Source organism: Scyliorhinus torazame, chromosome 1, assembly GCF_047496885.1.
Source record: "Scyliorhinus torazame isolate Kashiwa2021f chromosome 1, sScyTor2.1, whole genome shotgun sequence".
In the NCBI taxonomy this organism is placed as follows: Eukaryota; Metazoa; Chordata; class Chondrichthyes; order Carcharhiniformes; family Scyliorhinidae; genus Scyliorhinus; species Scyliorhinus torazame.
Window position 1 is genome coordinate 188,799,676 of NC_092707.1, and position 27,413 is coordinate 188,827,088.

General features: G+C 51.1%; 1 protein-coding gene across 1 annotated transcript in view; it reads right to left on the reverse strand.

Moving 5' to 3' along the window:
• Window positions 1-794: 794 nt before the first annotated feature.
• The window catches only part of LOC140429988 (uncharacterized), a 50,876-nt gene continuing 24,257 nt past the window's right edge, over window positions 795-27,413 (reverse strand). The window contains exon 3 of the mRNA XM_072517566.1: window positions 795-2,040. Within this exon, the coding sequence (XP_072373667.1) occupies window positions 801-2,040 (1,240 nt within the window). The 3' untranslated portion in view covers window positions 795-800. The remainder of the gene's footprint in view (window positions 2,041-27,413) is intronic.

Consider the following 27,413-nt stretch of genomic DNA (forward strand, 5'->3'; position numbering starts at 1 on the left):
TTTTATATCACATTCGTCATTCCCTCCTTTTATCATTCCATGATAACCGAACTATCCAATCTATAGCTACGGTCCCTCATCTAAAAAGATCCGTCGCTGCATTTCCAATTCCTGTCTTAGCCCCCCTTCATCTGCCTCACCCTCATGGATTTTAACAGTTAAAATTTTTTTCTCGGTGATTGGGGCGGTGATCTGATCTAGTGCACCCCGCATTCTACCCATCACACATTTAAGGATGGCCAGGCCCACAAAGATGCAGCCGATAGCTACCACTAGATACATGGCCATATTTATCAACCAGTCCTTCCATCCTCCAGATCCCCAGTTACCCCAAGAGTCAGGATCCTGTATCCCGTCCAAGTGATCCCGTATGCGATCCATAAATGTAGTAATGTTAGCGGTCAAGTCCTGAACACCCATGATACACTTGCCCTGTACTATGGCGCATACCCCACCCTCACGGGCCAGAAGATAGTCAAGAGCATACCGGTTCTGCATTGCAAACAACCGTAGCTGAGACAACTCCTTAGTTATTGCCCCGAGGGCTCCCAAGGTTTCATTTCCCAAGATGGTAAGGCCGCAAATAAAATAATTCCGATCACTAACAGCCAAGGAACCCCCCACACCTCCCAGTGTCAATACGCTCAGAATGCCCCACCCGGCTGAGTGGCCCCGGTTGGGTGCAAGAACCTGAGGTTTTTTCCAGTTCTCGCAAAATTCAGCAGAGACTGCCCGGCGTGCTAACTGATTATGCAGGTTCCACGCCGAAGGGCAGGGGACTGTGGTAGGGACTAGAGTCCCTATAGCAATTCGGCGGGGAAATGGGGTGACAAAACGTTGGTCGCCGTACCATTAAATAAAAAGTAGTATCCTTGTTCCGTGTGGAGACTAGCATCACAATCAGCATATCGGTTGCGTAAGGACCTCCCAGTAGCCCAGTTTATCCAATTTTGAAATGCCCATTCGGGCCGCCCAGCAATGCAGAAAGCCCTATTCCCAACAGTGATATGAGAGACATTCGCCCAGCCACAGAGGAGCTGGAGGCCAGTGTTCAATGGAACGCAAGTGGTGTTATAACAAACGCATTGGCCAGACGCCTGGGTGATATGGCACCTCCTGTCCGTACAGGTGGGAAACAGACATGTTATATTTGTGTCCACCTCTACCAGCAAACAGCCATATCCTTCACTGCTGAAGCAATTCTCGTACGACCGGGAATCCCTATTGGGAGTGAAGTGGCTAGGTATGTACGCCCTCCACCGTCGCAGCCGATCGTACTGTGAATGGGAATTATCCCGAGGGAGGGGAAGGCAAATAGCCGGTGGTGCTGAATCCGGATCGTAAGGAAGAGTGACGTGCTCGGGCAATGGCTCGGAACGCTGACAATGAACCACCGTTTGGGGAGTGCCCCAAAGCGGTGAAACAGAAAATAACCTAGACACCGCTGCGGGGTTTGGGTAGCAGACAACCCGTCCCTGGCCATACAGACGGTGGTAAATCTGGTAGAAGAGATTCATACTACCCGAGTTTTCCTCAGTTTGGCCTTTAATTAACTTAAGTGCATCTCCCGGTAACCTACGTTCTAGCTGTACTTCCCTTCTCACACGCCCCGTCCTCTCTCTAGTCCCTTTCTCTTTCTCATGGTCTCTTCCTACACTCTTCTGACAGCCTGATGTTACCTTTATTGTACCACTTTTAACACATCCAAAATCAAATTTACATGTATTCCAAAAACAAGGCAATGTCCATATAATGTTCCCTTCCCATCGCCGGGACCGGTGCAGCTGCTTCATGACTCCCGCATTCTCCTTAACTTTGATGACCTTCCATGAGTCGATACCATGTCCTCGTATATGGGGGCAGTGAAGAACATCACCTTTGCATAGGTGATGTATCCTTGTAGATTGGTTGGGGCTACACAGATACATAATATTCCCCTTTTCCATGTCCATCGCCAATAACACGCCAAGCGAAGTGAGGCCAAATATGAGACAGACGATGCGTAGCCACTCCATCATGCTCCACACCTGTAAAATAGCACTGGAGAAGGGAGGCAGGTTAGTATCCGACCTTTTACAGTAGTGGAGATGGACTCAATTTACAGTGATGTAGGTGGACCCAAGCACTTCGCCCCTCCACTTTAACTGCTGTGGGGGTGGTAAGGAGAACTTGGAAGGGCCCGTCCCATCGCGGCTCCGACCCCTTCCTAGTCCAATTTTTGACCATGACATAACTACCGGGCTGGACTGAAAGTGAGCTAGGTACTGGGGCAATGGCTGGTGAGCCGCACGGACTGGGCCATGGAGTTCCTTGAGCACTTGCGTAAGGGCTAGAACATAGGTGGTCATTTCTTCAGTCATCTGATGAAACTGAACCCGTCTGGGAACCTGCAGGCTCCAAGGAGTTCTAAGAGGCCTGCCATAAAGAATCTCGGCGGGAGAGAGCCGGGCTGGTCCCGCAGGTGTAACCCGCAGCTGGAAGAGGGCAACGGGGAGCAACTTAAGCCATGTCAGTCCCGTGTCTGCTCTTAATTTAGCCAATTTAGTTTTGAGGGTCTGATTGTGTCTCTCAACCACCCCGGCTGCCTGCGGTCTGTAAGCACAGTGTAACTGCTGGCGTATGCCCAACTGGGAGCAAAACTCCTTGTTAATTTGTCCAATAAAATGAGGCCCATTATCAGAACTTAACTGAGCTGGTATACCGTACCGGGGAATGATTTCCCTCATCAAGACTTTAACCACAGTAGCAGCTTTACTATAGATAGTCGGATACGCCTCGGCCCATCTGCTGAACACATCCACAATGACCAAAACATATTTGTAACATTGACACCTTTCCAACTCAATGTAATCCATTTGGAGCGTCTCAAAGGGACCACTGGGCAACGGGGTTTGCCCCTTCCCACAAGGGATACCTTTTCCGGTGTTATATTGCTGACAAATCAAACACCGATTACTGATACTTTGGGCCAACCCCTGCATTTTAGGGTGCCACCAAGTGTCCAGCAACAAATCACTAGTCCCTCGAGCCCCACAATGAGTTGCAAAGTGTACACATTCGATGACCCATAAAGCCAGTACATCAGACATACAAGTCTGATGTGCAGGCGTGGTCCATAAAGAGGAAACAGAATCATATGTACAACCTAACCGTTTCCACATTTGTTTATCACTCTCAGGAGCGTCCTCCTGTAACCTTATGACGTCTGGCATTGGCTTGTCAGAAGCAGACACATTCATAGTAGATCGTTTAGTCTGACTTAACATTTTAGGCACCATCACTTGCTGAATTTGTGCGGCTGTGCGCGCTGCACAATCTGCTCGTTCATTACCAACGTCAACTGGGGTTGTACCATTCGTGTGGGCAGCGCATTTAATAACGGAAATCTGCGCTGGCAGAAGGAGGGCCTGCAGTAGGTCATTAACTAAACCCCGGTGGGATATTTGACCACACATAATCATGTCAGGTTGTTCTGACGAAATGTTACTCAAATCGCCCCTTATTGTGGTAGTTTCCCGAATCAAGGCTAAACAGTCGTGGCCAGGTGCGTCTTCATGGACAGGGGGACCACTAAGAAAACAGGCTGGATTGATAGTGGTACAGTATTTAAATGTCAGACGTGGATTGTTCAAAAGGTATATCTCATACCTTCTCTGACGAGCTGCGGTAAGATGCTGACCATTCGCCCCATATCCCTGGCATGGTACTGGTCATGGACCTGACGTGTAATATGAGGGCTTACCGAAGCTGACTGTGGCCATAAATGTGGTGATACTGTAACAAAATCGGCCGTACCTTCTTTTCCCGTGACCGTGGCTGTAACCTTGACTGGCCATTCGGTCTCAAGTAATGGCCGGTATTTGTCCTCCAACTCCCTGTTTCGTCCAGTTCTGTCATAGGCCAGGGCAACGCGATGCAGTGACTGTTCACTGTCTAACGTCCACCACTGGGGGGTGATAGAAATATAGCACTGTTGTCTCATCCTCCTCTTCGCTGATCCACCCACCCAAAGTCACTATATTGGAGCTCCTGCTGGTAAACTACCATTTCTGCCGCTTGTTGGGATCGCAGATCATCCTTTTTCATTACATACTCAGTCTTAACCTTTGTAACTGAGCCTCCTTCTTGGCCTACACCCTCCTTCCAGTAAAATCTGACTGCCCTTGCCATCTGGGAAGGGTCGTTCTCTGTCCAATTCATGTTATTACATTTCACAGCAGTAACCACAGAAGGTGGTAGGCAATGCATTAACATAGCACAGTATTGAGGGGAATTCTGACCATTTTGATACAGCAAATCGCCTGACTGCCCCCGGTAGATTTCATTAAAACGCCCCAGAAATTCCTATGGCTCGTCAATCTTCCTAGGTTTTAGGTCTAAGATAACAGAAAGATCCATGGGCCTTTGAAATGTGCTATTCAACGCATTCAAGATCTGTGTCCTTCTTTTCTCTATTTGCTCTCTTTTTTTTTAAAACTTAAAAATGTTTGAAAATTCAAATTGAATTACTGCAACTTGCAAGCTTAGCTCTGATCTCAACTCAGAACTAAATTTACAATTTGCTTAACACAAACTTGTATAACATTTACAACTTAATTATTTCTTTATCTTAACAATTTTTCTTTTAACAAGTTTTTTTCTGTTACATACACATAAGTATTAGCAAAATCAACTATCATAAGTATTAGCAAAATCAACTATCATCTCCAGATTGACACTTTTTAAAATGGTGTCCATGATCTTCTTTAAGTTTCTATTAATCTCCAGATAAAATGAGATAAACCTTATTTCAAGTAAGTAAAATTTAAGATTCTGGCAATTTCAATCAATTGCTTTCGAAAATAATAACTTTTATCAAAGAGGTGGAGAAACCCACTGGTTTCCTTTAATTAATTCAAAACGTAACTTTGCTGGTGTTCACTGACTCAAAGGAAAGGTATCCGATTACACTACGGCTGCTGCTGTTATCTCAAAGCCTGAGTGAGAAGCACTGTCTGTTTTCAACTCCGCCTGCTGCTGTTAACCCTTTGAGAGACTTCTGCTTCAACCAATATGCAGCATTCCTCACAATCTCAACTAGACCTCGGAACTTTACAGTCCAAGGAGACAATTTTAGCTTAATCAACTATATATTTAAAACACTCACACATAGAGTTGAACCATCTTCAGATTTAAAAACAGTTATACTGGACTGAACCTTCATTAATGAAGTCACATCAGCCTCTGAACCCATATAATAGACTGAACCTTCATTAATTAAGTCCCATCAGCCCCTGAACCCTTATAATAGACTGAACCTTCATTAATGAAGTCACATCAGCCTCTGAACCCTGATAATAGACTGAACCTTCATTATTAAAGTCCCATCAGCCCAAAACCCTAACCCAAGCCGAAACAACAATATGAAATCCCATCAATTAAAGTGCTAATCCCCAGACTGACCTGTGATTTCGTCGAGGCAGTCTTTCTGTGCCAACCGCGAGTGACCAGACTAATCAGACGATAAGAAGAGGGGAACAATCAATGCGCGGTCGTTTTCCAGTTCTACATTGAGGGCCCTTTGTTCCCCATCTTCCTGTTCATAATCAGTCTAATTCTGATTTCGCAGTTGGATCAGGATCGCCCAGAGAAATCCCGGGTTTCGGCACCAAATGTAGATCTCCAAATTTCTTTCTCTGTCAGTCTGGCCTCAATAAAAGTTGAGACGGATTCGCACGTAAACAGAAGTTATTTATTTAGCTTGCAAGCTTGAATCATCTTACAGAAATGTAAGAGACATCCAGCCTCTTACATCCCAAAAAACGACTGAACTAAAAGACAAAGGGATCTCTGCAAAATCAATTCAAATGGTATCAAGTTTCACATACTCGACGGACATAGGTCAGCCTATGTCCCTCCTGACCTGTTCGATCTATTCTGATTGGCTCACTTCCAATCCCTTTCTCTGGCCCCTATCAATGCAGCATCACTCTCATAGACACACCTCTTCCTGCTTTTTCCATGCGGTCTCAAATTCCTTTGTCCCTAACTGCAAGAATCAAAGTGGCTTATTTCTACATTACATTAACTAGTAACTCTAAAGTAACTATTTTATATCACATTCGTCATTGGCAGAATGGCCTGTGAACCTTGTGGTGATATGCATCATGGTAAATACACAAGGGATTAGTGTAGATACACTGTAACTAGGTAAACACGAGAGGGAGCACCAGAGACATCATGACATGCAGACATACAGCTAATGAACACATAGAATAAGACACAACCAATGGGCAGTCAAGACACCCAGAGGTGACACTACCACAAGGGGGCAACCCATATAAAAGGACAGGGCACACATGCTCTTTCTCTTTTCCACAGGCGACACCTAGTGAGAGACTCAGGGGCAGATCGGAAGCATCACACCCACTGCATGGATTAGAGCAGACTGGTTAGTTAGACTGAGTTACTATAGCAAGATTAGCAGGAGAGTCGAACTCAAGCAGGAGAATTGTTCACTGTTCAATAATGTGTTAAACCTATCTTCAAGTCTGAACCTTCCTTTGTCAGAGCATACATCAAGGAAGCAGCTTATGCTACATGAAGAAGCAAAACACAACATGGTACCAGTAGTCCCCTGTTGAATCCATATAGTTCAACTCAACAGATCCGTGACTGCCAGCAACAGCACCCAGGCAAGATGTTCAAGATTCCGGTTCCACAGCAGCTCAGTTACCATGGCAATCTCAGTGTAAACTGGCGTGCATTCAGGCAGAGATTGAGATCTACCTGGTAGCGTCTGACCTAGATGGCGTGACGGCTGCAGAGAAAATAAAGCTTCTGCTCACCATTGCGGGTGCAAGTGCAGCAGAAATCTTCAAGACCTTCAAGTACTCCAAAGGGCAAGACAAGAGAGACTTCCAGACAGTTCTGGACAAATGCGAAACATACTGCGAGGAAAACACAGGACAGAACGGTAAAAGAGGGGCCAATACTCACCATGAGGCGAAGGTAGGCCTGCAAATGCAGAAAATGGCAGTTTTGATTGGCAGCCATCTTGAGAAAGGAGCCGCACATTCGCAGTTCCCCAGAAGACGAGAACCGGAAAAACAGTGTTTTACACTTGCGCGAGAAGCCGCGCCTGCGCAGTTGCGCAAAGAGCGCAAAGTAAAGGAACAGTGATCTGCGCATGTGCAATCCATTCCTACGCTCTACGTCACAAGCGTCATGATGTTAGAGGCCCCGGACCACTCCCACTTAAAGGGGAAATGCCCAAAAATAAGAAAAGAAAAAACTTAAGCCGTAGAACACAATTCTTTCACCTGGAACGACAGCACAATGCCTGAACTTCGACCAGTAGCTGAAAGTAACCTCTGCAGAACCCTGCAACAAGCAGTTATACCACCCAAAGAAAGATTTGATCCTTGAAGACTAAATTTCAGATGTTGATTTCTTCTTTGGACATCGCGAGCACAATGACAGCTCCGACACAAAAAGTGATGATATGGTCCTTGAAGACTACGACTCGGAAGATGATTTAATCATTGGACGTGGCGACCTCTGTACCAAATCCAAACCGCAACGAGATGTGTTGTACAGTGAAAAATCCGACACAGACGTGGACGAATTCTTCGGATTTGAGGATCCTCAGCCCAGCACAGACGACATCCTAACCCAGAAGTACAGGATTCTGCTGCGGCCTGACACCAAGAGACAGAGAGCGGTACAAGTCCACAGAGAGCGGCCTGACGCCAAGAGTCAGCGAGCGGTACAAGCCCACAGAGAGCGGCTTGATGCCTCATCAGTGGTCCACGCACCACGAATAGTGCTCCACGCACCACGAAGAGTCTCCGACTCCGCACAGAGAGTGGTCCACGCACCACAAAGAGTCCCCGACTTCACACAGAGAGTGGTCCACGCACCACGAAGAGTCCCCTACTCCGCACAGAAAGCGATGACAGAATCCATAGCGAGACCACTGCACATCTCCACACAGGAAGACTCCACAGCGAGACCACTGCACGACCCTGTTGAGAGCGCACAGATCGATTCCACAGCGAGGCCCCTGCATGACTCCATACAGGGAACAATGCCAGACTCCACAGAGAGAGTGACACAAGCCTCCACAGCGAGCTCGTTGACAGACTCCACGATGGAAGCAATGCAAGACTCCAGAGCGCAGTCCTTGCATGGACAAGACCATGAATGTCTAGCACCTTATCTGAGCAACCAGCGGCAGACGATGCAAGTCTGACACGCTCAAGTGCACAGCAAGACGACTATGACAGTCTACCACGCTCACGTGAACAACAAAAAGACTATGACAGTCTACCGAGATTATTTGAGCCACCAGAAGACTCTGACAGTCTACCCAGCTCATCTAACCGACAAGAAGACACTGAAGGTCCACCCACTGTATGTGCGACAAGTGACAAAGGCTTCACAATTCCCATACAAGATGTGCAACATGACAGCGAGACTGACTGTTCTCTGCTAGTACGTACAGAGGCATTCGCCAATCAAAGTGAGGTTACTAGTGACTCCAATGACACCACGTTAATTCAAACCTCATCCACTCGAGCCTCTCCACAAGAAAATGCATTCCTAAACGTTTTGACTCCGGACGGGGAGCATCAAGATACCTCAGATGTTTCAAGTGAACCTGAAATGACTCTGGACGGGGAGTGTCAAGAAACCAAAGCTGATTCAGGTGAACCAGAAAGGACTCCAGACGGGGAGCATCGACAAGCCAAAGAAGATTCCAGTGAACCGGACATATCTCCAGAAGGGGAGCGCCGAGGAATCAGAGACGGCACGCTCAGTGAGACAGCAGATGCCACAAAGGACACTGACACAAGTAACTTTGTGAAGGACTCGACTTCTCCACTCCGTGTGGTCATTGAGCGCAACAAACCACAGCAACAAAACCTATGAAAACAACAACAAAGACAACAACAAGAAAGATACGAAAGGCACCAACGTCAACAACAAGCATGACAAAAACAACAACACTGGAACAACAACTGGTACAACATGGTACAACTCTGCAAATGCAGGACAATGTAACAGTCCAGCTCCTAACACTGGAAAGAGTACGGCCATACCATAGCATGACAGAAAATCTCACCGATTCGAGTTTGCTCCACTACAAACAAGCAAACCAGCTTTCAAGGCAGCTGACATACTGCATCAATATCTGTGGTATTATAGGTATTCCGGTACCTGAGAGGCTGAAGTACCATTGGTAGAACCCAAATGCTTGCCATTGGCTAGAGTGTATAATAGCTCCACCCTGATAGGCGGGGTATAAGAACCCGTGCCATCCCAGCAGCCCTCATTCTGTACCTTAGCTGCTGGGGGAAACATCGAGCTTATTAAGGCCTTCAGTTGTACTACAACCTCGTTTTAGTGGTCATAGATCGTGCATCAATTTAATAAGCTAGTTTTTTTAAGAAGAAAGGATGGAGCTCCGAATCAAGCCGGAGTGTTTGCAACTTAGCCCCCACGTGGCAAACTCAGCGGCGATCTTTAAGCACTGGCTGGCGTGTTTTAAAGGGTACCGCGAGACGGCAGAAAACACACCCACGGGAGAGCAGAAACTGCACGTCCTGCATTCAAAGGTGAGCCCGGATATCTACACCCTTATCGAGGAAGCGGAAGACTTGGATGCAGCAATCGAGCTGCTAAAAGGACACTATATTCGCCCGGTAAACCAGGTCTACGCCCGGCACCTGCTTGCAACAAGACGGCAAACCCCTGGGGAATCGTTGGAGGAATTCTACCGCGCACTCCTGGTGCTGGGCAGAAACTGCGGCTGGACGCAGGTTTCGGCGAGCGAGCACACGGAACTCTTAGTCCGGGACACTTTCGTGGCAGGTATGCTTTCGTCACAAATCCGCCAGCGCCTGTTAGAGAAAGGCACCCTGGGTCTTAGGGAGGCACGGGCCCTTGCAGGCTCCCTGGACGTGGCCTCCAGGAACACCCGCGCCTACGTTCCCGACCGCGCGGCAGCTCCCTGGGCAGCGTGGAACCCCGCAGCGGCCGACCCAGAGACTTCCCCCGTTCCCCTGCAGGCCTGCGCTGCAAGGCGGCCTGCCAACCCCGAGGTGCCCCGCTGCTACTTTTGCGGACAGGCCAAGCACCCCCACCAGCGCTGTCCGGCCCGCGCATCCACCTGCAGGGGATGCGGCAAAAAGGGCCATTTCGTGGGGGTATGTCAGGCCCGAGCGGTGACCGCGGTCTCCAGCGGCGACTCCGGACCGCCACCACAAACGTCTCCACGGGCCCCGTGTGGCCAGCGGTTGCCGCCACCCCCATATCCCAGGGCCACGTGCGGACCCCGGGCGCCGCCATCTTGTTCCACGGACGCCACGCTTGAGGGATGGGCGCCGTCATTTTGTATACCCCCGGCCATGTGCGACCTATGGAAGACGCCATCTTGGATGAGCCACCAGGACCCCAGCTCGGCTGACCACACACTGCCTGAACAGAATTCTCAACTCCTGTGATTGGCCTCGTTGACTCTGGATCAATCTCGACCTCGAACACTCTCAACTGCTACGACGACCGTTTTCATCAACGGACACGAGACGTCCTGCTTAATTCACTCTGGGAGCACGGAGAGCTCATACACGCCGACACGGTAAGACGCTGTTCCCTCCTCATCCAGCCTGTTAATGAAAAAATCTCACTGGCCTCCGGTTCCCACTCAGTGGAGATAAAGGGGTTTTGTTTAGGAAACCTCACAGTCCAGAGAAGGGAGTTCAAAAATTTCCGTCTCTACATCCTTCCCCACCTCTGCGCGGCTACACTCCTGGGTTTAGATTTCCAATGTAACCTTCAAAGTCTGACCTTACAATTCGGCGGCCCTATACCCCCCCCTTACTGTCTGCGCCCTCGCGACCCTTAACGTCGACCCGCTTTCCCTGTTTGCGGACCTCACCCCGGATTGCAAACCCATCGCCACCAGGAGAAGACATTACAGTGCCCAGGACGGGATCTTTATTAGCTCAGAGGTCCAAAGGCTACTGAGGGAAGGGGTCATTGAAGCCAGTAACAGCCCAAGTAGTGGTGGTAAAGACCGGGGAGAAGCATAGGATGGTCATCGACTACAGTCAGACCATCAACAGGTTTACACAGCTGGACGCGGACTTCCGCCCCGCATATCCAACCTGGTAAACAAGGTTGCGCATTATAAGGTCTTCTCCACGGTGGATCTCAAGTCCGCCTACCACTGCTCCCCATGCGTACTAGTGGCCGCAAGTACACTGCCTTCGAGGCAGACGGGCGGCTCTATCACTTCTTAAGGGCTCCCTTTGGTGTCACTAACCGGGTCTCGGTCTTCCAACGCGGGATGGACCGAATGGTTGACCGGTACGGTTTACGGGCAACATTCCCGTATCTCGATAATGTCACCATCTGCGGCCACGACCAGCAGGACCACGACACCAACCTCAGAAAATTCCTCCAGACCGCTAAAATCCTTAACCTAACATACAATACGGATAAATGCGTGTTTAGCACCGACCGTCTAGCCATTCTCGGCTACGTAGTGCAAAATGGAGGTATAGGCCCCGACCCTGAATGCATGCGCCCCCTTATGGAGTCCCCCCTCCCTCACTGCTCTAAGGCCCTGAAGCGCTGCCTCGGGTTTTTTAGCTACTACGCCCAGTGGGTCCCCAACTACGCAGACAAGGCCCGTCCCCTGATCCAAACCACAGTTCTTCCCCTGTCGATAGAGGCCCGCCAGGTCTTCAGCCGCATCAAAGCAGACATTGCAAAGGCCACGATGCACGCCATCGACGAGTCCCTTCCCTTCCAGGTCGAGAGAGACGCGTCTGACGTAGCTCTGGCGGCAACCCTCAACCAAGCGGGCAGACCCGTGGCCTTCTTCTCCCATACCCTCCATGCTTCCGAAATCCGCCACACCTCAGTCGAAAAGGAGGCCCAGTAACTACGAGATCTTGTATCGTCCCGGGAAGCTAAATGAGCCTCCTGATGCCTTGTCCCGCGGCACATGTGCCACCGCACAAGTGGACCGCCTCTGAGCCCTTCACGAGGACCTCTGCCACCCGGGGGTCATGCGCTTTTTCCATTTCGTCAAGACCCGCAACCTGCCCTACTCCATCGAGGAGGTCAGGACAGCCACCAGGGACTGCCAAATCTGCGCGGAGTGCAAACCGCACTTCTACTGGCCAGAGAGAGCGCACCTGATAAAGGCTTCCTGGCCCTTTGAACGCCTCAGCATGGACTTCAAAGGCCCCCTCCCCTCCACCGACTGCAACGCGTACATTCTTAACGTGATTGATGAGTACTCCCGGTTCCGATTCGCCATCCCTTGCCCCGACATGACCGCCTCCAAAGTCATCAAGGCCCTCCACAGCATCTTTGCACTGTTCGGGTTCCCCGCTTACATGCACAGCGATAGGGGGTCCTCCTTTATGAGCAACGAACTGCGTCAATTCCTGCTCAGCAAGGGCATTGCCTCGAGCAGGACGACCAGTTACAACCCCCGGGGTAACGGACAGGTAGAGAGGGAGAACGGAACGGTCTGGAAGACCGTCCTACTGGCCCTACGGTCCAGGAACCTCCCAGTTTCCCGCTGGCAAGAAGTCCTCCCGGATGCCCTCCACTCCATCCGGTCACTACTTTATACAACCACCAATCAGACACCTCATGAACGTCTCCTTGTCTTCCCCAGGAAGTCCTCCTCCAGGACCTCGCTCCCGACCTGGCTGGCAGCAACCGGACCCATCCTGCTCCGAAAACACGTGCGGGCGCACAAGTCGGACCCATTAGTCAAGAGGGTCCATCTGCTCCATGCTAACTCCCAGGGGGCGTACCCCGACGGCCGACAAGATACGGCCTCCCTACGGGACCTGGCGCCCGCCGGACCTCCACGTACATTCCAGCCACCAGTCTCACCCTCCCCTCCACCGCAGCACCTTACAGGAGGATCGGTCCTTCCGCCGCCCCTGCCTTGGCCCCCCCCCACCCATCGTCGCTCCCCGCAGGCGCTCCCTTCCCAGGTCAGCCGTTTTCCCCACCAGCACCGTCTAGGGGTGACAAAGCTGCCACGGAGATCGAAGCCACACTCCCGGAGTCACAGACGCCCGAGCCTCCACCGGAGTCACCACCGAAGCTCCGACGATCACAGAGGATGACCAGGACCCCCGATCAACTGATTGCTTCATTTTAACTGTAATCTGTAAATATAAAACACCGAATGTACATAGCTACCAGACTTGTAAATAGTTACTAAACACTGTACGGAGGTATTACGGTACCTCCATAACTAATTATACCATGTTGTTATGTTTTGTAGTTGCTGGCCACCACCCCCACCGGACGTTTTTTTAAAAGGGCGTGAATGTGGTATTATAAGTATTATGGTATCTGAGAGGCTGAAGTACCATTGGTAGAACCTACATGCTTGCCATTGGCTAGAGTGTATAATAGCTCCGCCCTGATATGTGGGGTATAAGAACCCGTGCCGTCCCAGCAGCCCTCATTCTGTACCTGAGCTGCTGGGGGAAAGATCTAGTTTAAAGCTTTCAGTTGTACTACAACCTCGTTTTAGTGGTCATTGATTGTGGCTCAATATTACAATCACAAGAAACAGTCCAGGTCAGACAACACAGATGACATACTGCATCGCTACCACAAGCATAGAAAAAAAGAGTCCAAATCAGACAACAAAGTGATTTGCCCATTTGCTACCCTCCTGATCACTTCTTGGTTCCTAAAGCACAGGGACACTGACGGCGTTCACAAGGAAATGCCAGCATCAACATCGACACTTCCATCACAAAACTAGAAAGCCACTCGACCATATTAATTCATGAACTTTGGATTTGTACATATTATTTGGCATTGTATAATCATCACTGTGATCATAATTTGTACATGCCATCACTTATCTACCTATTTTGTTCAATTTTCTTTAACACTGTACAGAAAATATGTAACATGAAAAAAGGGGGGATGTGGTGATATGCATCACTGTAAATACACAAGAGGTTAGTGTAGATACACTGCAACTAGGTAAACACTAGAGGGAGCACCAGAGACATCATGACATGCAGACATACAGCTAATGAACACATAGAATAGGACACGACCAATGAACAGTCAAGACACCCAGAGGTGACACGATCACAAGGGGGCAACCCATATAAAAGGACAGGGCACACATGCTCTTTCTCTTTTCCACAGGCGACACGCAGTGAGAGACACAGGGGCAGATCGGAAGCATCACACCCACCGCATGGCTTAGAGCAGACTGGTCAATTAGACTGAGTTGCTATAGCAAGATTAGCAGGAGAGTCGAACTCAAGTAGGAGAATTGTTAACTGTTCAATAAATGTGTTAAACCTATCTCGAAGTCTGAACCTTCCTTTGTCAGAGTATACATCAAGGAAGCAGCTTATGCTACCTGAAGAAGCATAACACAACAAACCTATGCCAACATACATCCAACCGCTGGGCTGCAAGTATATGTCCGCCTAACACTGCTGATCATTTTGTGCCACCCCCCCCCCCCAGGCCAAGTGCGGACATAACAACCAAGAGCGTGCCAGGACCGGAGGGGGTCCACCTGAATTGTGCCCCCTCACCGTGCATGAACAGGGGACACTGGCCCTCGAAGGTGGACCCGAGGACCAGGAGGTTGCCAATGCCAAGATCGGGGGGCACCACCAACTGAGAGCCCCCCTGCCTGACCCCATCCCCCTCCAACCCCCTTGCCCCCCTTCCATCACCTGCCTCCCATCCTCCCTTATCCCCCCTTCCATCCCCCCTTCCCCCATCTCCAGCCCCCCAACCCCCTTGTATCCCCCCTTCCATCCCCCTCCCATCCCCCCTTCCATCCCCCTCCCATCTCCCCTCCAATCCCCCCTTCCCCCACCTCCATCTCCCCTTCCCCACTTCCATCCCCCCTCCCATCCCCTCCCCTCTTCCCCTCCCTTACATTACCCCCTCCAATCCCCCTTCCCCCCTTTCCATCCCCCCTTCCCCCCTTCCAACCCCTCTTCCCCCCCTTCTATCCCCCCTTCCCCATCCCCTCTTCCCCCCTTTCCTTCCCCCCTCCCAATCCCCCTCCTTCCCCCCTCCCATCCACACTTCCCAACTTCCATTCCCCCCCTCTCATCCTCCCTTCCCCATCCCCCTTCCTCCCCTTCCATTCCCCCTCCCATCCCCCCTTACCCCCCCTTCCATCCCCCCCTCCCTTCCCCCCCCCCATCCCCCCTTCCTCCCCCCTTCCCCCCTCCTCCCACCACCTCCTCAGCCCCGCCTGCGTGTCTAACCATGCATGCTGTATTGTGTCTTGCAGGACCACACGGCGATCGACACGCCCCAGTTGAAGAAACCCACCCCCAGCTGGTGCCAGGGCGGCCTCAAGGCAGGGATCGACCCCTGCAGGGAAGGTCCCGGAACATCGCGACACCTCGGACACCACCCCCCCCCCCCCCGCTTCCGTCCCAGGTGCAACTGGTGGGCAACGGGAAACAGGATGGCAGCATGCAATCCGGAATCCGGGTCGCCCGATGCGCAGCCTGTCCCATCCAGGCAGGCCCACCACATGAAACGGCTGCCAAAGGGGACCCTAGTCACAGGGCAGGAGTCACAGCAGTCCGCCTCCAGTTCTGGTGTACCATCTGGGGAACCACCTCGATGTAGTCATAGGGCCCGTAAGGCCAGAAAATTAGACACTTAGTAAGTTGGCACGTGTGCAGGCACAGACTAGTTCTTGGGGCTCCGGCACGTGTGTGAACCTTTTGTCATTAAACTCACTTTAACACCTATGGAAGGTGCCTCTGTGCTCTGTCCGATGCGTGCGGGGGTGGGGTGGGAAGTGGACGCCAGTGTGTGTGAGGGGTGATAAGACGTCGAGCTCAGTGAGAGTGGCGTGCAACCCCCCCTCCGCACCCCGTGTCACTGGCGACAACCCGCCCCCAGCCAGACGACAGGGCCATGCGATGCAGTGTCCAGGCCGCATGCAGGGACCACCCAGATGAAGGGTGTTGCTGTGGCCATGAGTCAGATATTGTCTAACGATGTACAGCCCAGAACTCATCGCAGGACTGGTTGTCATCATCCTCCGTGCCATGCAATAGACCCGCTTCCACTGGCGACCGTGTGAGCCCTGCTCAGTGTGCCGCAGGTGGATGTGTAATGGTGGGTGGTGTGCATGGTGAGGGTGGTCGGTGGTGGGCGGGGTGAAGGTGATGGGGTGGTGCCATACTGTGTCATCCATGCCCATGCTCAGCGAATCACCCCCCCCCCCCCCGGGTCTGTGAACCGTGCGACTATCAACTCCTCCCGTGCCACTGGCCCAGGCGATATCGTTTGGCAGCCTCCCATCCCTGTCCAGCTCGTATGTCCTGTACATTTTCCCCCCCTCCACATCCTCCTCATCTATGGAGGCGTGTCCATCGTCGTGATCCTTCCCCTCCTCCTCCTCCTCCTCTGCCTCCAGCACATCGCCCCTCTGCTGGGCTATATTGTGCAGAACTCAGGGCTCACACAACAATGTGACCGACCAGTTCAGACTGGTAGTGGTGGGCCCCTCCAAAGCGGTCCAGGCACCTGAAGCGCATCTTCAGCAGCCCAAAGCACCTCTCGACCACACCCCTGGTCGCTGCATGGGCATCGTTGTAGTGGGTTTCTGAGTCGGTCTATGGCCTCCGTATAGGCGTCATCAGCCACGACCTCAATGGGTAACCCCTGTCACCCAGCAACCAGCCCCTCAGCCGGGGGGTGTCGTACAGGGCGTCGGTCACTGCACGAATGCACCTCTGCGCTGACGCCTGGGAAATGCAGGACAGGTACCCACTCGGCGACTGGAACAACCCCGTGGCATAAGGGCAACTGTCACCTTGATGGCCACCGGAAGAGGATGTCCACCCCCAGTCCCACGCAGTGCCAGGTGTGCCACCAGGTTGCAGATATGGGCGACGGTTTCCCGCTCATCCGGAATCTCCTGCATGCCCTGTAAGGGAGGTCCTGGAAGGACATGCGGCGTCAGTACACAGGTGGCATGCTCCTCTGTGGCAGCCTCCGCTGCCTTCCTGGCACGCCCCTGCTCTTGCTCCCATAGGGCTTCATGCAGGGCAGTGGCCCCCGCCACGGCGGCCAACATCGCTGGGTGATGGCCAAACATAACAGTCTGTATGGGTGGGGGCTGATAACATTTCATCATTGCACATACCCCCCTCCGCAACCAGGTGCCAAGGGCTACATGGTCATCACTGCTGCCAGCTGGCACGTAGCCACTGATGCTCGATCAATAACTCCAGAAGCGAAATTGGAGACAATTGAAGGCTTTATTACACTAGATGTTTCCCCCAGCAGCGCAGGTACAGAAGGCAGCTGCCGGGGCGACACGGGCTTTTATACTCCGCCTTACTGGGCGGAACCAGCAGGCAGGCTTAACCAATGAAAACAGTACCGCCTTCACCAATGGTCTTCCAGCATTACAGGGTACCGTAATACCTCTAATACCGACTACCACATTCACCCCCTGTTAAAGAAAGAGTTAAAGAAAGAGTCCAGCGAGGGTGGTGGCCTCGCATTACACACTGGTAGAGGTTAAGGTTATGGAGGTACCTGGTATACATCAGTACAGTGGTTTTGCCTCGTTACGTCGCAACTATTTACAAAATTTATTTACAGTTCAAAATGAAGCAATTAGTCGATCGGGGGGCCTGGCCATCTTCTGCGATCGTCATAGCTTCGGTGGTGATGCAGGCACACATGGTGGATGTCTGAATGGCCTGCAATGAGCTCTGTGCCCTGAGCCGTCTCCTGCTCGAGTGCCCAGGAAGTGTCGTGTTCCCTGTTTTGTACTGTGTATGCTCTTGTCTGTGATTGGCTGTTGTGTTGTGTGTGTTGATTGGTCCGTTGATCTGTCCATCAGTATGTATGTATGTATGTGCTATGATGTTTACCTGAATATCATGACAAACCTCATAGCATGGTCATCCTTCTACGCCATGAAGGTCAGACCACCAATTCGGCCATCCCGTTGCAAGATGGTCGACTACAATGGGAACGTTATCCCGGCTATGGGATCCTGCCAGCTCCAGGTGACACACAACACACACATGGCCACACTCTTATTCGAAATAGTCAGATCATCAAAGGACTCCTTGCTAGGCGCACAGGCATGCAAGGTTCTCCACCTCGTGCAACGGGTCCACGCTCTGTCTCCAGAAGGCACATCTGACTTCCCGGATGCAGAATTCAGGGTACAGCTCCAATCGCTCCTCGCCCACAACCAGGAGGCATTCGAGGGCATGGGAACACTGCCCTACACCTGCAGAATATGGCTCAAACCAGATGCCACCCCGGTCATTCACGCACCTCGCAGGGTCCTAGCGCCACTCAAAGACCGCCTCAAGCAGCAGCTGCAGGATCTCCAGGGCCAAGGGGTGCTGTCCCAGGTCACAGAGCCCATGCCATGGGTCAGCTCCATGGTGTGTGTTAAGAAGCCCTCCGGCGAGCTCCGGATCTGCATTGATCCAAAAGACCTCAACAACAACATAATGAGGGAACACTACCCCATATCCAAACGGGAAGAGATCATGAGCGAAATGGCTCGGGCTAAAATCTTCACAAAACTGGATGCCTCGAAGGGTTTTTGGCAGGTCCAACTGGATCAGTCCAGCCGAAAGCTGTGCACCTTCAACACCCCTTTCGGCAGGTTCTGCTACAACCGAATGCCATTTGGCATCATCTCGGCATCCGAGGTCTTTCATAGGATCATGGAGCAGGTGATGGAGGGCATTGAAGGGGTGCGCATCTACGTGGACGACGTCATCATCTGGTCCACCACACCACAGGAGCACATCTATCGTCTCCAGCGCGTCTTCGCGCGCATACGCGAAAACGGCCTGCGCCTCAACCGAGCCAAGTGTTCTTTCGGCCAAACCGAGCTGAAGTTCCTGGGGGACCACATTTTCCGGTCAGGGGTCCGTCCGGATGCAGACAAGGTGAGTTTCATTACAGCCATGCCGCAGCCGGCAGACAAGAAAACAGTGCTACGGTTTCTAAGCATGGTCAACTTCCTGGGGAAGTTCATTCCCAATCTTGCCTCCCACATGACAGCTCTGCGCCACCACGTCAAGAAGTCCACGGAGTTCCAATGGCTACAAACACACCAGCAGGAATGGGAGAAGCTCAAACTTAAGCTCACCACAGAACCGGTATTGGCGTTTTGCCACACGTCTCGTGCCACTAAAATCTTGACTGATGCCAGCCAGTCCGGCATTGGGGCGGTACTCCTACAGCAGGATGACACTGCGTCATTTGCCCCGGTCGCCTATGCCTCGCGGGCCATGACCCCCACAGAACAACGCTACGCGCAGATCGAAAAGGAGTGCCTGGGCTTGCTAACCGGGTTAGACAAGTTCCATGACGATGTTTATGGTCTCCCCCGGTTTACCGTTGAGACTGACCACCGCCCCCTGGTCAGCATCATTAATAAGGATCTAAACGAGATGACCCCTCGCCTCCAGCGCATCCTACTTAAACTCAGGAGGTATGACTTCCAACTGGTCTACACCCCAGGGAAGGACCTTATCATTGCGGATGCCCTATCTAGAGCAGTGAGCACACCGCCCGATTCGGAGGGGTTCGTCTGTCAGGTCGAAGCGCAGGTGGCCTTCACATTGGCAAATCTGCCAGCTGACGACTCCAGTCTGGCCCGTATTCGCCGGGAGACTGCGGCTGACCCCCTTTTACAGCGAGTGATGCGCCACATGAATGGAGGATGGCTCAAAGGGCAGTGCCCGCAGTTCTACAATGTCCGAGACGACTTGACTGTCATTGATGGTGTCCTCCTAAAGCTGGACCGGATTGTGATTCCACACAGCATGCACAAGCTGGTCCTCGACCAACTACACAAAGGCCATCTGGGGGTCGGGAAGTGCAGATGGAGGGTCCGAGAGGCGGTATACTGGCCGGGCATCAGTGATGACATTGCCAATATGGTGCTCAACTGCCCCACCTGCCAAGGGTTTCAACCGGCTCAACCTCCTGAGACGCTTCAGCCCCATGAGCTGGTGACGCCCCCCTGGGCGAAGGTGGGTGTTTACCTCTTTCACGCGCTCGGCAGGGACTATGTAATCGTCATTGATTACTTTTCAAACTATCCAGAGGTCATATGCCTGCACGATTTGACGTCGTCTGCTGTCACCAGGGCCTGCAAAGACACCTTCGCTCGCCACGGCATTCCGATTACTGTCATGTCGGACAATGGGCCCTGTTTTGCCAGCCAGGAATGGTCCATCCTTTGCTGCTTCGTATGGCTTCACACACGTGACGTCCAGCCCTCTGCATCCCAAGTCCAATGGAAAGGCGGAGAAGGGCATTCACATCGTCAAGCGGCTCCTCTGCAAGGCTGCTGCTGCCTGATCGGATTTCTGCCTAGCCCTGCTGGCCGATCGCTCGGCCCCACTAGCCACTGGCCTCTCACCAGCCCAGCTGTTGCTGGGTCGCGCCCTCAGGACCACTGTGTCATCCATTCTGGTACCCACAACCAACCATGCTCCGGTACTACACAGAATGCAACAGCAGCGCGTTCGCCAGAAGATGGCATATGACACACGGGCAACTGATCTTCCCACCCTGGCGCCTGGAGACGACGTCCGCATCCACCTACCAGAAGGTGGCTGGTCAGCACCTGCTGAAGTTCTCCGACGCGTGGCTCCCCACACTTTCCTGGTTCGCATGCCTGATGGATCCATTCGTAGGCGCAATCGCCGGGCTCTTCGCCTACTTCCACGCTTGCTATGGAAAGTTACACCGACACCACTCCCTCCTGTTGTTCCTGATATCGACTTTGTGGAGCTTCCTGCCACCATGCCCCTTCCGTCGTCGCCCATGGCCAGGCCCATTCCTCAGCCGGTGGATCCAGACCAACCCTTGAGGCGGTCAACCCAAATTCATCGCCCACCTACTAGACTGGACTTATGAGCCTGTTTGTACATTGAACTCATAATACCACTGTGTTAATATGTTTCTGTTCTTCCTTGTTGTTACAGGAGTTCATTTTGTCGTTCAACATTTCCCCGTTCTTTGTTTATGGTACAACCTCGTTGCTGTGTTGCACCCGACATCGCCCCTTGTATATAGTTTAGCCCCATGTACATGCTGTAGATATTTCACACACACACATCCAGCTGCACTCAGTACACATCTCTATTTATAACCACATAGGCACATGTTCTTGTAAAAAAGGGGGGATGTCATGATATTCAGGTAAACATCATGGTACAAACATACATACATACTGATGGACAGATCAACGGACCAATCAACACACACACAACACCACAGCCAATCACAGGCAAGAGCATACACACTACAAAACAGGGATCACGGCACTTCCCGGACATTCCAGCAGAAGACACCTCAGGGCACAGAGCTCACAGCAAGCCACTCAGACATCCACCATGTGCTGAGTGCCACTCCAATATAGTATTAGGAATAGGTCCACAGATTCTTGGGTTATGATCGAACCTCAGTAACCAGTTTACCACTGTAAATAAATGTTAGTAATAAAACTGAGTTGTACCATTCGCAACCGTGTTGGTACCCAACACATCAACTGTGTCCGTTAAGTAAACAAAATATTCTCAAGTAGCTGCAGGGTGTGTTTGCTGTTTGCTCCTGCTTGTGGCTGCAATGCCTGAAAGCCTAGTGTTTGCTGCTGCCTCTTCTGCTTATTTGGCCTGGAATTATGCAATGGGAGAAGGTACGTTGGCCTATTACCAGTGCTGGAGAGGAAGGAGTGGTGCTCTTTCACTCTTCTCCCGTGCTTTGTGTCAGTGTGATTTTCTGGCATGAATATTCCTGCCTTTGAGAATCTGCTGCTTGGAGCTGCAGGAGGGTGAGAGAGAGTGGAGTGATCCGAATCCTGCTACAGCTGCCTGGAGGCTGTGTATCTATTTGCTGCTGCCTCTTTTGCTTTTGTGGCAGAGCAAGGAAAGTGGATAACCTACTGCCAGTGCTGATGAAGTGGGAGGGGTGGCGGACCAATTCGACTGAGCAAATTGCCGAAGCTATTGCAGAACTGCCTTGCAGTTTGCTGGTGACAATATTGTCGTGTTGACCGTTCAATGTTTAATGACCAGAGGTCATGTGCTAGTCTGATGCCACCCCTCTTGGTTCTGTGGATTGGGGCAAGGGAATCCGAGGGAGTAAGATGACTCATTACCAGTGCTAGTGAAGGGGAAGGGATGCTCTTTTTCTCTTTGCCGTCCTTTGAGCCAGTGTGACTTTCTGGTGTTTTGTTACGCTACCTTCAAGCGACTTTCCACTGATGCAACTCTACTGCTGGAGCTACTGGAGGGAGAGGCAATTGTTGTACTGTTGACTAATGTTTGGAGGCTGTGTGTTTGTCTGCTGCTGCCCGTTTATGCTTCCTTGAGCAAGGAACCTGCTGCCAGTGCTGGAGAGGAGGAAGGGTTGCTCTCTTGCTCTTCCATTGTACCATGCGTCGGTGTGACTTTCCGGTGTATTGTTGCACTACCCCCGAGCGACTTTCCACTGATGTGGGTCTACTGCTGGGGGCTGTGAGAGGGGGAGAGAGTAGCGGATGGATTTGAATGCTGACAATTTCATTGTAATGTTGACTGTTTAATGTTTAACGTGTATTTGGTTTTCTGTGTATCAATGCATTGTTGTAGCTTTGAGTTTGTACTGATATTCCACATGAAAAGGTACTTGCATGTGAATGGCACGGTGCCTTTTCCTTGGTTAATATTTACTGTGATGTATGGACTGTTGGGTAGTTTGTCTTTACCTTTTGAATGAAGGTGTTGTTGACCATTAAGTAAACAAAATATTCTCAAGTGCGTTCTCATGTGTACACGTGCCATGCCTCAGAGTTTTATTGCCTGACATTCCAATCAAACTGTGTGGTCTGGACACTTTGCATGGACCCTGGAGGCATCAACACTACGGAAGAGGAGCCAATAATCAAACACCCTGGAGTTGGGCTTCAGCACTGCAGACATCTCCGCAACCAGAGGGTGGATCTGCAGGGGATGGGGGGGCAGGGGCGTGGTACCTGAGCTCTGTCCCCCGGGTTCTCCACGTAGGGGTCTGGGGTCTAATGGCACCTAATATGACCAGGAGTGAGTGTCTCACCCCTGGTGGAAGGCAGTAGGTTGGGCTCCAGTGCTCTCTTCTCCTGGATGGTGCCCGTAGGGCCCTGGGGGCCTCCATGGGATGGAGAGGCAGCTGCATCTGGCATTGCCGATCCTGAAGCCTCCCCATTGCCTGCACTATGGTGTTGACGTCCTCTGAGATGACCCTCCGTAACTGGCCACATTCTGGAGTGCCCCATGGAATGTTCACCTGCCCCTGGGAAATGCTCTGGAGTGTCTCGGCACTGTCCACCTGCATCTGGGACATGTCCCCCAGAGACTGGGACTGTCGAGGTCCTCAGCCATTGTCATCACTGACTGAGCCATGCCTTGGACACCAACAATCAAGATGCTGATGCCGTGCTGCAGAATTTCCACTGCGGTTGCCACCTTTGCAGTGTTGGCTTCGGTGCCACGCACTGTTGGCATCATCTCCTGCACCCGTAGCCTTTGGGAGTCCTAAAATCAGCTCTGCACTCACCGGTGTGTGACTGACCTCCCCTCCTGAATCTAACGGCTGTACCCCAGCGACTGCATCAGCTCCAGGATAACGTTGTCCAGAGGCTCGGCATCTGACTGGGACTCAGCTGAGTTCTGGCCTCCAGCAGACCTCCAAGTGCTCCCTTGGATGTTTCGGCCTTTGCCTGATGTACATCAGCAACAGTATGGTGTTCACCAGATTATGCTCCAGAAGTCAGTCTGTCCACTAGTGTCATCCACCGAGGTGTGTTCCTCTGCGTTGGTGGAAGATGCAGGTGATAGCAGTGGCACCTCAATCCTAGGAGCTCTCCTCTCCGAGGTGGTTGCCTGGCGGGAGAGGTACCCCAGATGGCCCGACCTCATCAGATTGTGATCCTGCAAAAGAATGGACGTGTTGTCAGTGAGACGGAAGGATCATTTCATCTGGCATGAACAACTCATTTGAGAAAGGTCATCTCGGTGAAAGGGCAGGCCAACCTCGCTGTCAGTGACTGCTCTAACCTGGACCAACCCCACGATCTCCAGGGTCTGATCCTCATAGTGGGTGAGGACTCTGTTGTCCGGAGCCCGGCCACCCATCTGGGCCCTTTCACGCCCCTTATGGACTAACTTCTCCTGCAGGGACAAAGAGAGGGCATTGTGAGACACACGCTTGATGCATTAAGGGGGATCTCTGGCATGTGTGGGCACCACTCCTGGGCATGGAGTTGTTGTGCTCGTAGGTGCAGGGGCACAGGCATGGTAATATATCAGGGGGGGTTGTGGGGTGCCAGCCACCAACCTGTTGGGGGGTGGGGGGGGTCTGAGGTCAGGGTACTCAGAGATGATGAACGCAAAGGGACAGGTGGTCTGAGGTGCATTTGTTTTAATGTGAGAAGAGTAGCAGGTAAGGCCGATGAACTTAGGGCTTGGATTAGTACCTGGGAATGTGATGTTATTGGTATTACGGAGATTTGGTTGAGGGAAGGGCAAGACTGGCAACTAAATATCCCAGGGTATAGATGCTTCAGGAGGGATAGTGAGGGAGGTAAAAGGGGTGGAGGAGTTGCATTACTGGTCAGAGATGATATCACAGCTGTGATTAAGGAGCTCACGATGGAGGATTCGAGCAATGTGGGTAGAGCTAAGAAATAGGAAGGGTGCAGTAACATTGTTGGGACTTTACTACAGGCCTCCCAAAAGCGAGCGTGAAGTAGAGGTACAAATATGTAGACAGATTATAGAAAAATGTAGGAGCAATAGGCTGGTCGTGATGGGAGATTTTAACTTCCCCAACATTGAATGGGACTCATGTCGTGTTGGAGGCGTAGATGGAGGAGAATTTGTAAGGAGCATCCAGGAGAGTTTTTTAGAGCAGTATGTAAATAGTCCAACTCGGGAAGGGGCCATACTGGACCTGGTATTGGGGAATGGTCCCAGCCAGGTGGTTGAAGTTTCAGTTGGTGATTACTTTGGGAATAGCGATCACAATTCCGTAAGTTTTAGAATACTCATGGACAAAGACGAGAGTGGTCCGAAAGGAAGAGTGCTAAACTGGGGAAAGGCCAAGAATAACAAAATTCGGCAGGAGCTAGGGAATGTGGATAGGGAGCAGCTCTTTAAGGGTAAATCCATATTTGAAATGTGGGAGTCTTTTAAGGAAAGGTTGATTAGAGTGCAGGACAGACATGTCCCTGTGAAAATGAGGGATAGAAATGGCAAGATTAGGGAACCATGGATGACGGATGGAATTGTGAGACTAGCTAAGTTGAAAAAGGAAGCATACATAAGATCTAGGCGACTTAAATCTGATGAAGCTTTGGAGGAATATCAGGAAAGTAGGACAAATCTCAAACGTGCAATAAAGAGGGCTAAAAGGGGTCATGAAATATCTTTGGCTGACAGGGTTAAGGAAAATCCCAAAGCCTTTTATTCGTATATAAGGAGCAAGAGGGTAACTCGAGAAAGGATTGGCCCACTCAAAGGCAAAAGAGGGAATTTATGCATGGAGTCAGAGGAAATGGGTGAGATTCTTAATGAGTACTTTGCATCGATATTCACCAAGGAGAGGGACATGTCGGATGTTGAGGCTAGGGATGGATGTTTAAATACTCTAGGTCAAGTCGGCATAAAGAAGGGGGAAGTTTTGGGTATTCTAAAAGGCATTAAGGTGGACAAGTCCCCAGGTCCGGATGGGATCTATCCCAGGTTACTGAGGGAAGTGAAGGACGAAATAGCTGGGGCCTTAACAGATATCTTTGCAGCATCCTTGAGCCATGGGTGAGGTGCCGGAGGACTAGAAAATTGCTAATGTTGTCCCTTTGTTTAAGAAGGATAGCAGGGATAATCCAGGGAATTATAGACTTGTGAGCTTGACGTCAGTGCTAGGCAAACAGTTGGAGAAGATACTGAGGGATAGGATCTATTCACATTTGGAAGAAAATAGACTTATCAGTGATAGACAGCATGGTTTTGTGCAGGGAAGGTCATGTCTTACAAACCTAATAGAATTCTTTGAGGAAGTGACAAAGTTAATTGATGAGGGAACGGCTGTAGATGTCATATACATGGACTTCAGTAAGGCGTTTGATAAAGTTTCCCATGGCAGGTTGATAGAAAAAGTGAAGTCTTATGGGGTTCAGGGTGTACTAGCTGGATGGATAAAGAACTGATTGGGCAACAGGAGACAGAGAGTAGTGGTGGAAGGAAGTGTCTCAAAATGGAGAAAGGTGACTAGTGGTGTTCCACAGGGATCCGTGCTCGGACCACTGTTGTTTGTGATATACATAAATGATCTGGACGAAGGTATAGGTGGTCTGATTAGTAAGTTTGCAGATGATACTAAGATTGGTGGAGTTGCAGATAGTGAGGAGGACTGTCAGAGAATACAGCAAAATATAGATAGATTGGAGAGTTGGGCAGAAAAATGGCAGATGGAGTTCAATCCAGGCAAATGCGAGGTGATGCATTTTGGAAGATCTAATTCAAGAGCGGACTATACGGTCAATGGAAGAGTCCTGGGGAAAATTGATGTACAGAGAGATCTGGGAGTTCAGGTCCATTGTACCCTGAACATGGCAACGCAGGTCGATAGAGTGGTCAAGAAGGCATACAGCATGCTTGCCTTCATTCGATGGGATATTGAGTACAAGAGTCGGTAGGTCATGTTACAGTTGTATAGGACTTTGGTTAGGCCACATTTGGAGTACTGCGTGCAGTTCTGGTCGCCACATTACCAGAAGGATGTGGATGCTTTAGAGAGGGTGCAGAGGAGGTTCACCTGGTATGGAGGGTGTTAGCTATGAAGAAAGGTTGAGTAGATTAGGATTGTTTTCATTGGAAAGACGGAGGTTGAGGGGGGACCTGATTGAGGTCTACAAAATTATGAGAGGTATGGACATGGTGGATAGCAACAATCTTTTTCCAAGAGTGGGGGTGTCACACAAGGGGTCACGATTTCAAAGTGAGAGGGGGAAGGTTTAAGGAAGATATGTGTGAAAAGTTTTTTATGCAGAGGGTGGTGGGTGCCTGGAACGCTTTGCCAGCGGAGGTGGTAGAGGCGGGCACGATAGCATCATTTAAGATTCATCTGGACAGATATATGAACGGGAGGGGAACAGAGGGAAGTAGATCCTTGGAAAATTGGCGACAGGTTTAGATAAAGGATCTGGATCGGCGCAGGCTGGGAGGGCCGAAGGGCCTGTTCCTGTGCTGTAATTTTCTTTGTTCTTTGTTCTTTATTCTTACTCGCAGGTCAGATCGATGCCAGGGGGCCGGTATTAATTTACCCTTTCGGCCCGGTGGAGGCCTTTGATCGTCTTC